The 14,804-nt window shown below is 33.1% G+C and overlaps 2 protein-coding genes and 1 non-coding gene across 3 annotated transcripts in view; 1 reads left to right on the top strand and 2 right to left on the bottom strand.

The window, feature by feature from the left end:
* Positions 1-54: 54 nt before the first annotated feature.
* On the bottom strand, positions 55-126 carry Trnap-agg. Its single transcript has one exon. It is a non-coding gene; the product is annotated as a tRNA-Pro (tRNA).
* A 112-nt stretch (positions 127-238) lies between these two features.
* LOC108574454 (leucine-rich repeat-containing protein C10orf11-like) lies at positions 239-4,987 on the top strand. Its single transcript, XM_017937054.1, has 4 exons — positions 239-310; positions 410-637; positions 3,596-3,974; positions 4,676-4,987. Exons 1-4 carry the CDS (start codon positions 251-253, stop codon positions 4,753-4,755), a joined length of 747 nt encoding a protein of 248 aa, XP_017792543.1. The 5' UTR covers positions 239-250; the 3' UTR covers positions 4,756-4,987.
* Positions 4,988-7,332: 2,345 nt separating this feature from the next.
* LOC108574465 overlaps positions 7,333-14,804 on the bottom strand; it is an 84,475-nt gene continuing 77,003 nt past the window's right edge. The window contains exons 12-19 of the mRNA XM_017937065.1: positions 14,476-14,630; positions 13,168-13,355; positions 13,034-13,063; positions 11,616-11,718; positions 11,342-11,503; positions 9,268-9,500; positions 8,492-8,703; positions 7,333-7,751 (exon numbers count right to left, since the gene is read on the bottom strand). Of these exons, the coding sequence (XP_017792554.1) occupies positions 7,597-7,751; positions 8,492-8,703; positions 9,268-9,500; positions 11,342-11,503; positions 11,616-11,718; positions 13,034-13,063; positions 13,168-13,355; positions 14,476-14,630 (1,238 nt within the window). The 3' untranslated portion in view covers positions 7,333-7,596. The remainder of the gene's footprint in view (positions 7,752-8,491; positions 8,704-9,267; positions 9,501-11,341; positions 11,504-11,615; positions 11,719-13,033; positions 13,064-13,167; positions 13,356-14,475; positions 14,631-14,804) is intronic.

Here is a 14,804-nt window from a genome sequence, read left to right as displayed (position 1 = left end):
TTTATAATTTTAATACGAAAAAAATTAAATAAAAAATGATAAAAACAATCCACTGGGCTCGTCCGGGATTTGAACCCGGGACCTCTCGCACCCTAAGCGAGAATCATACCCCTAGACCAACGAGCCGTGTTATTGGATACTCACTTTACTAGAAATACCATGAACAATGGCGAATTTGCCGCTGAATTAAAGTGCTATCACTCTTATTATTTTATGATAATTTCTCAAAGTATAGTACTATGTGCTCAAGATGGCGGAGCAAGGCCAACAAGACTTTAACAGGAGTGCTTTAACGATGCGACATGAACGGGTAATCGTCAAATATTTTCACTAACGTACACTTAAAATTTTCTTTTAGTGATGCTTGAATTCTTCAAACACACTATCATACCTGTTTTCAACGATCTAGGCTTGGTACACGGGACAACGAGCAGAAAAGATCCCTGGAGGATTAGTGGGTGTTGTCGGTGATAATTGTAGGAGCTTAGATCTTTCTTACAATGAACTAACCTCTATCACTGCCGTCAAATACTTCCAAAGGTTACAAGAACTGGTTCTCGATAATAATAAACTTCGGGACTTGAGGACATTGCCCCATATATCGACATTAAGTACCCTCAGTTTGAACAACAACAAGGTTTGTTTTCTTTTTTTTTTATTTCTTTTCTTGTATTAGAAAGAATGTTTTGGTGGATTAAAAATATTATTCTCAGGACAGATAGAATTGCTTAATATGTGTGCATTAAAGAAGTTGAAGAATAAATGTTTTATCAGTGATTTTTTGGTTAATACGTTTTACATATTTCTTAGTTAGAGTTATTTACATGTGTATTGTTCAGTTATATCAAATTTCTGTAGACTGACGTCTAGTTGTCAGCAAAAATATTTACGTGACGTATTAAATAAAAGCATTTAACGATGTTCACTATCTCACTATCGTGAGAGAGATAGCGATACAAACGTCAATTAATGTTTTTTTAATTTCTGCGAAGTGCACGATTAAATTACTTTCATTGGTTTTAAATAAATAGAAATTATTAACAGAAAATGGACAATTGAATTTAGAAATGTATTAAAAAGTAATGCAGAAAATATAAATTTCTTTGAATTTGTGATTATATGATTTAGTTATTTGAATTGAAATATCAAAATAAAAGTGCATTTATTTATTTTGTTAAATCAGTTAATATGTAAGGTTTTTCTAAAGAATAAATGTTTCATTGATTACATTTAAGTTTTACTTTAAATTATTCGCTTCAATAAGTTTATGGGACGTTTTGAAGCGTCATCGGTATCTCGTTGGAAAACAGATTTATCTCGTCTTATGTATTTGCATGTTTTAAAGTACCTATTGGTAGCATTATCATTAAGTTGTTTTCATCTTGAATTACAGAATGAACTTCTTTCCTATTTTGTTTTTTTTCTTCTAATTTTTATTACATATGACTTTTTGTATGGTTCTTATTAGTTTTTACTTCATTCAACATTTTAACGTTTTAATAATTGATAAACAAGTTGTACAAAAAATACAAATGTACTCTTTTAAAATTTATGTGAAATTTAACAGAATGTTAATTTTTCGAACAAGTACAGCAAAGATTCATTTTAACAAATGAAGGACAAGCTATACGTTTGCATATACTATTATTTAGATGGAATTGTAATCGTACTTTGAATAGAAAGACTTCCATTGCATAACCAAATAAATAATCTTCATTCGTATAATTGTTCTGTAATTATTGTTGCAATTATCGTATTCCAAATTAACAAACATTATTAGCAGCTTTTATGTCAGATTTCAGTGTTAAAAAATTCGATAATTTCTGCTTAATAAATTGTTTCTGTTAACATTTCTCTGAAATAAAAATTTAATAGTGGTTTATTAGTGGAAAAATTAACATTCTCTAGCTTATCTGTTTAGTTTCATTTCACACAGTTTCAAGTTAAATAAACATTGTGTACCTGTTCTTACGCCATGTCGAATACTTCTATAATTATTTAACAAGGAATTTCATTTGCATATCATTCGTTTTTTATTTCTACTCGTCGCATATATGACCACCGTATTAGGATTGCGATAAATCTGTAAATACTCTTACATATTTACGTCATAATTATTCGTTGCAAGAGAGTAATGGGCGGTAACAATAGCTATATAATACCACGCATGTTCTTAACCTATATTGCTGGCTTGTAAATCTTCAACAATTGTGCTAATTGCTAAGCCGATGAACCGAAGGAGGAAAAAGCAAACATTTTCTTCAGGCGTAAAGTTAACTGTATTCGTTTCATTGGCAAACTTGTAAAGAAATAACTTAGGAGTTACTCATCTTGATTGAAATTCAAGACGCGCGTTCGTATTATACTTTTGGCGTCTTATGTCATCGGGAATTCGAATCGTTTCGATGGCAATCTTTCTTTCATTCACCTCGTATTTATCGTTTCGAATAAATCGCGATGACGCAATCATTGTTCATATTTGAATATTTTCATCAGGAAGAGGACATAACCAGGAAGGACGATGAAAAAGATATTTTACTCATTGAATAATTGTTATATAATAATTGTCATATAATAATACTTAATCAATTTCTTCAATTTTTTAAAATTTGTTTTTTACATTTGATTATACTCATTTCGTTTACAACACTATTGAAAACAGGTGTTCGTTAATATTTTGAAGTAATGAATGTATACCATTGATTGTGAAACGAAATATTAAATGATATTCGATCTATGCGAGATCGAAGCATTGCATTTTATGATTATGTAAATTGTTTCTTGCGTTGCAATGAACATTTCATTATTAATTTGCATGCTATGCTCCGCGCTTAAACATTTCTTTTCTGTTTTAATCTTTTGAACGAATAGCTACAAATAAATACTTAATAATACTGTGCTATTGAAATGTTAACAAATAGACAAGACTATGTTTAAAATTTGCAATTAAACAGTTTTTACTTGTTCGAAATTTATTAAGAAAGATGATCGAATAATGGTTAATTTTTCGTAATACATTTGTATATTACAAAGAATAACTTGTTAAATTGGAGAATTTGTAATTGTTTATAGTTTTATATGTTTATAGAATCATTTAACGGTATTAATTTAAAACTAAAATATTTCTCTACGGGATACTGAGCTATAATTAATTAGTAGAAGCAATAAAGGAATAACAATAAATTTGGTTTCTATTAACCTTCCTAATCGTTGGACGAAGAACAAATTTTTTATTATTATTGCTGAGGTTTAATTCATACGTTTAAAGTTTTAAAGAAATTATATTCAAAAAACGAAAAAACTTTGAGGGTTAATTTCACCTCTGCAAAGTGATTTTCCACTGAAAAACAATTATTCCTTGCATACTTCATTATGTTCTACTCATATAGAAAGTTTCATTAAAATCAAAATTTTCGAATTTGGTGACTTTCCTTGTAAGTCATATAACCTTCTTACCATTCTGTGTTTAAGAAATGTATCATTAAGTATAGAAATACATTACGACGTGAATTTACGGGATGAGCTAATAATTTATTTCAGTATTCAAATTCAAATAATTCATTATTATCATTTATTTCAACGAAAAACTGTTTAGATAACCGACATATACAGTGCGTTGAAAAGGATACAAGAATGTTGCCCAAACGTGGTGTACGTTAGTCTGCTAGGTAATCCAGGGTGCCCTGACCAGTTGACTAATCCAACCTTAACCGATGATGAGGATTACAATCGGTACAGATTATACGCAATACACGTGTTACCTTCAACTGTCCGTTTCCTCGATTCGCGTCTGATAACACGACAGGAACGAATGGACGCTAAAATACGAGGAAAATATTCGAAGACCGTAAAACTGGCTTCAGAATTATCATCGAAAGTCGTTTCGAACCCAGTCGAAGAGTTCGACGATATTTTTTTCAACATTCATTATACACCTTTGCCTAGGTCGTTACGCGATCCTCTTGACCACAAAGGTATAACTTTAATGTTCTGCTTTGTATATTACTTGATTGATTTCCAATTTTTTAAATGAGAGAATTCAATAAAATTCTGAAAAGAGAATCAGAAAGTTGAATAATGATAATGTATTTCTTATTTAGATAAATACTTATTGAGGAAAATGAATTAATTCTTGTTTGATAAAGTGGTAATATCTATTACATAACTGATAATATGGAAATAATTTAATCTCACTCAGTACAAAAGAGATAAGTGTGACACTTATGTAGTTAAATATGTCCACTAAATATTTTTGGGTACTTACATATGTTATTAGCAAATGTGTTTTTATAAAAACATAGATTGTGAAATAAGTGTACAAAGTATGTAATGCTTGTTAATGTCAAAGTATTAAGAAAAAATAATTATAACACATAGAAGTTTTTTAAGCATTTCTCAAAGATGGATTTTATCCATGTTTTACTTATAAAATATTCTGCAATATTATACTTTATTTTGTCTTAAAGCATTTAGTTTCTTAATTTTCGCAGATATGTAGTATGTATTTAATAACAAAATATTCGTTATACATTATTCAACTTTAGTTAGTCTTTTTCTTATTCACTGTACAGTATTTATTATTCCAGTATTTCAATTTAATCGAATCAATCTTATTGGTATGTGAATTAAAGCTACTGTTTCAATGATATTTTAACTAATATGTTTCTGAATTTAGGAGCGTTTGGGAAATGCAGGCGTCGATATTCCGGGAAAAACTCTGAAGGAAACCGGTTTATCTTAAATGACGATCTTTGAACACAGACTAAGTAAGCCGAAGTATCCCTTGGATATCAGTTCTGATCCTGTTTTTTTTCTTCAGTAAATGACGAAAACAACTATCAGGCTCGTAGAGTAAAGATTGATTGAAATAATGCACAAATATTTCTTACTCCTTCCATATTTTGTTTCTTTTTTACATAAAAATCTCATCTACGTGCCTGATGATGCATTTGTTTGAATTAGTACCTGCTAGATGTTAACTTTTTATACACACACATATATATATGTATATATTGAATAAAGTATAATTCATGACTAAACGTACAAAAGTTTTATTATCACGTACACTGATGAGTGACATATAAATAAATGTCTGTTTCTCTGTTTCGTTTTGATCGGTCGAACGGTTCGATTCTACTGTCACGTGATTTTTTTTTCGACACCGTCTCGAACGGAAACAAACAACGCGTGTGACGCGAATTTTAACACTCTGTTCTTTCTTCCTGTCATTGACTTTATTATCATAATTTAATGTTATTGGTCCTTAAACGTACACAACATAGTCTCGCAACAAATCCGATTTTTCTCGACAAACCGTGAACGACCACAGTACATCCAACCGAAACCCTCTGCTACGGGCGTATTGGCAATTTTTCCTAATAATCGACTCCTTGACACGCGTTTACGCGAGAGCATATGTCGAAGGCAGTTTAATGGTTTCGATTGTTAACCCTGTATTTAGGAAGAGTCTTACAGATAAGTAGATAATTCGGTTACATTATACTTGCCTATATGCAATAACCGGGTACCCGGTATTGTAATAATTAAGTACGATTACGCCAGCCTTTCAGTTCGTTCTAGATATAATTAATACTCGAGTATTGATATTCCTAGAAGGAAGTTTCATGAATTAGTGTTTCGCAATTATTCCAGATAATTATAAGTACATCCCGTATTCGTACGCTGTAGTATGAAACACTGATTTTTATATTGAGATTTTCAATCCGTTGATTGTAATTGATCCAAAGTCCCGTGGCCTACCGTATATTGTATAATACTACGTAAATGTATAAATATAACATTTTTATGAATATATTTCTAAAATACTAGGAACTGGTCATATTTAATTCCTTAAATACACCGTTCCATCATTCTGGCAATGCTCAACGTAAGAAATCGTTTCGAGTATTGTACACACTGGAAGCATCTTTCTCTCTAAGAAAGGAAAGTGTCCACAATGCAAGCTATGTTCCAAACGTTGATGTTGTTCTTGAAACGGTATAACGTAAAATATACTTGAAAAAATATATATTTCGTTTATTTTTTAATCTTTAAAAGGAAGATTGTTAAAATTATATCATATTTTTGTGAGCGATGAATATTATTAAAAAAGATCCGTACGTTTGGAACGAAGCTGTATCATCGAAATTATATACTATTTAATGTGTTTGGCCACGAAGAATGCATGGTAGATACTCATTGACCGCTGCTGTGCTCTACTCCCATTTGGAAGAATGGGAGCGTGGTGAGTATATATGATTTAAGTGTAAGTCTTCTCTCTATTTTCAATCAATACTGAGATTTAAAAAACTGAAAAAGATATTCCAATTACTTTAACAATAAAAAAAAATATATGTATAGTCAACGTTTCCATCTCATGGGTTATTAGCGGCACTACTGCTGCTGGTTCGGTGTCTCTTAACATATTCTTATACACCTTTGTTACGAGCCATCAGAGACTGATTCCACTGGTTTCTTTTTCCAGCAGTCCAATAACGTTTATCTACTACCACCACCTATGTTTTCTTCGAAGTTACAATTACTCGTATACTTGGTTTGTTTGACGTTAAAAATAACTCCCAGTGTGTCTACTGTTACACATGCAAATATAAAAATTTACTTTCTGCTTCGATATTAATTTTACTCATCAAAGGATGATCAAATATCTATCATATTACCAAAATATAAAATTTAGGAATCCAAATGTGTATACATATATCCCTGTGTCCAGCACACTTCTCTTCCTCCAAGGAGGAGAACGAACAAGCATCCGCTGTTGCCCTACGTGCACAGTACAGCGGTCAATGCTTTTTTGTCTCAATAGTATACGCAATGATCATCTCGTCTCGTGACTGGACGGATGCTCGTTAAAAAATTTTGCGAAACATTATTCGACAAAATGAGCGAGACATGCTTTTTCACGGTATTGCACGAATTTTACGCGTCGAACTTCGCAAATCGATGTTTCGTCGGCCACTCGATCAGGATTTGCTCTGTAAGTATAGTAGATACCACAGGAAAAAGAAAAAAGAAAGGAGAGAAAAGGTAACGAACGAAAGTAAAAGAGCGAATGAACAAAAAAGGATACAGCGATACAAAAAAAAAAAAATCACTTAAAGAAAACCATGTATCGTACGATCTTTCATACAGCAATTCGAAAACGTAATTAGAAACAGAAAGCAAACGTAAACTACAGATTAGAACTCTAATTATCTGCTACTACGATCATGTACAAATGGTCATAAACTAATTTCAGAACCAAATACTCGGAAATCCTTCGGAGGTCCTTCGAGCAAGTACTCGCTAAGATCATTTTCAGTACCGTGTCCTTGAGAATTTAGACTGTGCCCTATAAACAGGATACGACGTGTTCGCGTCGTTCCCAAAGGCACTGATTTTCTTTTTCGAAAGTCGCGTTTTCGGAACTATCCGACGTGTAGCACGTTTTTACGGCTACGTATATACACGATACGTATGTATTTAAGTTAAACTAGACCGAAGCGTTTCGAGCTTCGTTGAGACGGAGACCTCTCGTGGTTCACGAACGAACGTGTCACTTAAGTACAAAAGAAATCACTGTGAGACGACATCGGATGCCTAGGAGGTGATGTTCTTTCCATGATTATGCAGATTCGGCCTCAAGGTCACGGCACCCTCAACCCAGAAGTTAGGCCTCTCGAGCATGTTCTGCCAAAGCGATAGCTCACGACCAGTTGCATCCATCCAATCTACTGGTTTCCCGTAGTGTTTTCCTGGAATGTTTCATTAAGTCGACTTAATTCACTGCTCGAATTGAAGATCTTATTTTCAAGTCGTTATGTTGTATTCATAGATAGAAATTAAAACAGATCGTTTGTCTGTGTACTGTACTTATAGCAATTGTCCATATTGAAGGGGCGAACATCGCCCTAAAAAATGAAGCGGTAAACATACTTGGCCTAATATCTTGAAAATGTTTACTACCACCAACTTTCACGACGATTTTCACCTCTTCACTGTGGATAATTGCCGATATAAAAGAATACGTGCCGAATATTCTTTGAGTACTACCATGCACCAAAGTCTCAACAAAATCAGTGTCAAAGTGTCACGTTCATTGTACAAAATTATGATTATATTTTAGTATTCTACAAAATTAAATAATATATTGATGTTGTAATGTTTAAAAATATTGTACCAGAATACAATTATTTGTCATAAGTTTTGGTATTTAAGTAATCCAAATAACTGGATTTTCATTGTTATCAATATTGTGTAAGTTAACAAAGCGTTCGAGCATTTCTTATTTCTTGTACTTTTATGAAATCCTAAGGTAGTAAAGATGACGTTTAAAAATTGTTTCCACAAGGGAATAAAGAACACAATGCTAAATGCTAAATTTTCAGGTACAAATTTCATAATACACAATAAGAACTTTACCTAAAACAATATGTCTTGTGACAAGAATGTAGCATTAAGACGAATAAATTTATTTACGGAAATATGTATATACCTGTGCCAAGATTAAATCGAACACCACCTAGAAATTCGTTGCTAGCGATACGATCGTGGTCCCAGACTGTTAATTCTAGTCCACGTTCTGCCAGTTCTTGCAGACTCACGTCTTTATAAATGAAAGTGTGACCCCATACTGGTGAACCGCCAGATCTGCGAACCACTCCAGTCTTTTGTTTCCCTGAACGACCTTTGTCAGGCAGTAAGTAACTGTAAGTAATAAAAATTAGTATAAATGTATATATTGTGTATAAAAATTCAAACTTCTTCATTTTATTGCTATTTCACTTCTGAAATTCTGAACAATAATTTTTAAAGTATGCTTTAAAAATATCTTCCTTTTTCTATACTGTTCTTTTATCATTTTTAACGTCACACAAAGCTTTTCTTATTTCATCGAGCATATTATAAAAGCAAGTAATACAAATTTGACATTTAACATTTTAAATTGATATTCTTTTACTTTTCCAACGTTTACTTAGGATTAGTAAAAGAAAATTATTCAATTAAGTTTGAAAATTTGAATACTAGCAATTTCAATTAATGTTACACACTTTGATTATGAGTTTTAATACTCGTCGTGTCTATGTTAAACTGTATACTTAAAGCAGAGAAAGTTACAGCTATAACTTTGATTTATCTAATGTTCTTTTTTTGTTATAAATTGCAAAATTTTTGAATTGTAACTTTACCATACGATATTTTGTGTATTATTTGTTAACGATTCGATACGATATCACAGGAAAAAGAAGCTTGCCTATATAAAGAAAATACCTTTTGCAGAATGGATCACATGTTCCTGAATTCTTTGCCCTGGTTTGTAAATTTCTAGCTTCCTTTACGAGCACGTGCAACGCGCCGCGACTCCAATTCTTCTTCGACTTGGAAACACCACGATCCGATCCTATTTCGCGATCTCGCTCCTGTTGCGTTGGGTCCGGTGGTACAAATTTCAGGCCGACAATCACCTCACCCTTATACGCAACGGGGTCGTCGAACGGTTCTGTCTAAAATGTTAAATTACTCTAATTGTACCAGACAAATTTTCGAGAAAAGAAATTTAATTAATTTTTATTATTGATCATTCATTTTTAAGAACATGGAAAAAACTGTTCGGAAAAACATTATTATTCGTTTCTGAGAGTACATGAAATTAGCTTAAATGTTTTTACATCATAGTAACTTGTACTTGCTAACATTTAGGTAAGTAGTTTCTTTTTTTTTTTGGAAAATAAATAGGTAACAGATATTACTCACTTTGTAAAACTCACGAAATGAATATAGCGTATCTGGTTAATTTACGAAAAAAAAAACATAATCAAAGAAGAAACGAATCGTTTCGTACGAATATAGAAATTGCCGACAAAGTTAAGTGCATGTATATGCATATTTTCATACGAGCTATTTAGTAAATAACTGTCTAATATGTATACTGTGAAGTAGTAAAAACTACTGGAGGTTTTTCACAGAGATTCTGATTGTTGTACATGCAGATGCATCGTAAAACAGTGCAATCAGCAGCATGATCTGCTGGCAAGAACAGCACGTATCCTGTATAAAACTACTTTCTTTATTCATGCTGTTGCTCTATTGCTTGAATTTGGATTTTAAACAGACGGACGTGAATAAATTGTCAATTGGTGTAAGTAAATAGGTCGTGCACAATATCGCTTTCCTACCGCGAAGTAAGTACGTTATTTAACTTTATTAACGTAATAGATAAAAACAAATCAAACTAAGCAATAATTATGTGCTGGGAGAATAATTGAGTCTGTATGAAGACTTACTTTCTCCGGCCAGTTCTTGGTTGCGCACTTATATCTAGAACGATTTATATTGTGTACAGTTGCTGAAGGATATACAGGGTGTCCCAGTTGTTTCGAATGAAACTTTGTCGGTATATTCTACGGGTGTAGGTAAGAAAAAAGTGTTATATAAACATAGGTTGTTTGAAGCTTTGTTAAAAAGTTATAACGAAAATACGACGGGAATGGTAGCGAACTTGCGGTTACTGTGATATAAGACAAAAATGGCGCTGGCAAAAGTTACATTCAACACCATTAAAGACCTCATGATCGTAAACGCAGCTTGCATAAACAGACTAGATGTACATATCGCTGATTTATTTCTATTCTGTATCGTAATAAGTGCACACCCGTTACAATTCCCTTCGTATTATCGTTATAACTGTTTAATAAAGCCTCGAACGATCTATGTTTATAGAATACTTTCCTTTTACTTACACCCATAGAACATACTGACAAAGTTTGATCCGAAAAAATTGAGACACCCGGTATAGAACGAGTCATATGTACGTATATTTAGCTGAAGTAAAAAAACGGCAGAATTCAAGTATTCACACCTTTAAGAACTATAATACTCAAAGTTGTATGCAATATCCTGTTTACTATTAGGGAATAAAAATTGCATTAAGTGTATGCAAGACGACTTTATTAATAGGAACTATCGTTGGTATTTTTTTAGAATTCACACGAGAAATAAAATGAAAAATATACAAGTGTTTAATTATTTATTGCATACTTTTCTACGGAAGTTCCATTTCGTCGACTAAATTATAATTGCAGTCGATTCCTAAAAGTGAGCCTTGCCAAGAATCGTCGATTATCAACGTACTTTTATTCGATTTATCGGGTGGTCAAATAAAATTCGAACCTTTTCTTTCAACACTTCTTCCGAACAGATTGTTTCGGTATTCCAAACACACGCGCATGTTCAATAGTTGGCTAATTATATGACTCGCCTCTTCCGCTAACGTGAAATATCTATTTTACCCTAGTTTATGCACCGGTGGCGTATTTTATCGTTAGACGAGCTATTGTGAACTTACTCGTTCTTGAAGCGGGTACCATTTCGGCGTGGGATCGTCGAAGATTTTGTTTTCCAGGGGCATTCGAACCTCGCCGAGAAAGTCGTTGCGTCCAAACATGTCTGAATGCCAAACCGTCAGCCACAGGGTTCTGGTCTCTAGGCCGCTCAGACTCATATGGAACTGAAATGTCGTGGTTCCGAACCATCCAAGCTCTAACTCTCATGCAGGAACAACGGAGAAACAGGCAACCAACACAATTGTGTGCAAAATTCATTTGCAAGGAGAATCTTACCTTCAACGTTTCGTTAAACTCCGGATTCAGCGTGTGTTTCTTCACCTTCGTTTTTCGTTTGCCGCTTTTCGATTTGTCCGGCAGTAAGTACACTTTCACGTACCTGATGGGATGATTCGTGTCAGAAAGTTGGTTTTTTGGTAAAGCGTACACACTGCATACTGGGATCACTCATATTTCAATTATTGTTCTCTTTAAAAACAGTTTTTATATTCATTTGGGAAATGTACAAGGTGTTGTGTATGTACCCCATCGTCCATAAGTATTTGGTCACTTCCATTGTACAAAGTATGATTCATATATTATTGTCAAATGTAACTTTTGTCGTTGTTTTTGTTTCACACACTCTAATACGAATTGCAAGACAATAATGAACTTAAAATAATGCAATCGCCACCACAGTCACCCGATTTAAATCCAATCGAGAAACTGTGGGACGAAATGGACCGAAAAGTGAAAGAAAAATGCCCAACATCTGAAAAACAGTTGCGGAAGTATCTACAAATCGCTTGGAAAGAAATTCAAGAAAATACATTTAAAAAATTGGTTGCTAGATTACCTCGAATTATTAATGCCGTTATTACCCAGCGTGGAGGATATATAGATGAACAAAATATTTGATCGTTTTCATCTATTTACGGGCAATATTTTTAATTTGCAATATATTATAACATTTCTGTACAATATAAAGTAGCAGTCAGTCTGCTTAGAAATATTTACATTGCAGCAAAGATATTAATATTTTAAACCAATTCCTCCAAGTGGCCAGATACATATGGACGGTAGTGTGGACCTATTTTCAAGGAAGTTTATGTACATGTTTGTGTTTAATAATTTGCGTAGTGTTTAATAACAGTGATTACATTTGACGCATCAGTGCGCAAAATACTTGGAAATTTATAGCCTTTCAGTCACAAATTCAAGATTATCGTCCTATAACGAAAGCACAATTGTTCACGAAAATGTAAACAGTATTCATTTCCCGTCTTTAAAAAATAGGAAAGATTTGAAAGATTAGTAGTAATAGGAGACTACCGAAGTTGAACAGTACTTAATTGCGTGTAATTTTCTAAAGACCTCAAGTACATGTACTACAAATTGAACAACAAATTTTCTCAGAAATTTACAAGAATGTATAATTGAAAATTTTCTTCAATTAAAAATACGAAAGTAACTTAGACAATACTGATCCCATTATACAGTCTTAATGTTGAAACGTTTGAATTTCTCACAGTAGTCATTTTTTTTTTTTCTAATTATTGCTAAGACAAATTTGCAAAAATGTTAACTTCGTTGCGAAGCATCGACAGAAACAGAAGAGAGAAAAAAAAAACAGTCTATCACGAACTGCAAATTACTAAGTAATTTGATTCTTTCTCTCTCTCTAATACGTATCTTTAGAAAAGAAATGTACTAACGTGTAGATAACTCCTACAAACTGGCAATAACTATTCGTAAGTAAGAAAATAATTAGTAGGTTGGGAGACACACGTGTTCGATAGCATTATATAGCAATAAATCATTCTTCACCAGTGACTCATGTTTTACTTACGGATCCGAACGTTTGCGCTTTACGTCAACCGGCGCTAGATTCTTGCATTTCGTTACGTGCACCTCGAATGTTAGGTGCTTGTAATCGTATTGCAAGGCGAATTCGACTTCTCCTGTGACGACGACCGAGCGACAGCACCGTCCCTCTCCAGCACCGCTATAAACTGACGCCATTGAATCTGACCGTGCCTGAAAAATTCACATCGGACATTTTTATATTCGTCGTTGGAGGGTATTTCAAGAGTTTTCAGTTAAGTGACAGATAATTGGACAGGTTCGAAAGGGGGGAAGTTAAACGTGGGAAAAATAATTTGAAAATGTAGGAAGGTACTTACAAGTTCTTGCGAACTTTCGTTTTCGAGGAAATTAAATTTGGAAATTACTGATTTCACGGTAAACGAAAGTTTCTGTTTATATCTGCATTTATTAATACTGAAAAGGTTATTCCTTGCTTTTTATCACTTTTACCGTTTCACCATAAACGGTTTGGTTAAATTGGACGCAGCAAGGAGTGCGAGAATCTTTTTGAAGTAGTTTCCTTAATGTTAACATTTACAAATGCTAGGTAAATTTTTATTAATATTTAAACTAACATTAGGGGACATTTTAGTAGATTTATTCGAAATTAATTGTATACTTTTAACGAACAGTGTGCAATAATATACTTTAACCCTCTACCGTCGAGACACCGTTTTTGGGACGCAAAGCCCGATACGGAGTCGACGAAACTCCTCAACTTCCGGTTAGTTTATACATAAATATAGAACACTTCCGACAATTTTTCTTACTAATTTACCTTTATCACACACTTTCCTAATGAACGTTATAGAATAGAGTGATTGGCTGTATTAATTTCATTTGAATATAATAACGTCGAGTTCTAAATAGAATGGAAGAAAAGAAAAACGGTAGAATCAGCGGAGTCACCAAGACTCCGTCTCGACAGTAGAGGGTTAAGGGAGTAGTTTCTTTTTTTATTTATTTTGCATCAATTAATAGTAAGTATTATACTTCTCAGGATACATGATTTAAAACAATGAATATCCCTTTGAACAGCTTCTTTACAATTAGTTTCAAGCTAACTTTAAAATAAAAAAATGTTATAGATAAAAATTCCGTAACTTTAAATACACAATTACGTTAAGTTGTATTTTTATTAACAAAATGACGAGAAATCTATACCAATCATTTCTTTAAATATTTTGTAAATATACATACGCAGATTTCAATAAAAACATTTCTTCCCATTACTTCACTTTGTGTCATTATTATTACCTATACGCTGTGTTTAATAAATACGTGTACTCACTCCAAGACTTGATAAAGATGCACGCGTTGCAAGATGCCCAGAATGCAAACCCGAATCCATATCGTCTACATCGATCACTGTATGACTAGAGCCTGCTCGTGATCCAGCGCCGATGATCGGAGTACTGCATGCTTCTGACAAGCTACTTCCATCATCTGTGCACAAAATATGAATAATACAACGTGACACATTAGCCGAGAAAAAATTAGAAGAATATCTATGTTTCTAAGATTAACTCTACCGGGGCATTTAAATTTTACACATACACCGACGGTCATAAATATTAGGACACCCTATATGTTCGTACAGAATGTGTCACGTGATTTAAA

Source organism: Habropoda laboriosa, unplaced genomic scaffold (genome assembly GCF_001263275.1).
Source record: "Habropoda laboriosa isolate 0110345459 unplaced genomic scaffold, ASM126327v1 scaffold172, whole genome shotgun sequence".
Lineage (NCBI taxonomy): Eukaryota > Metazoa > Arthropoda > Insecta > Hymenoptera > Apidae > Habropoda > Habropoda laboriosa.
The sequence above is the reverse complement of the archived record's forward strand: the minus strand, read 5'-3'. Positions and strand labels throughout refer to the sequence as shown.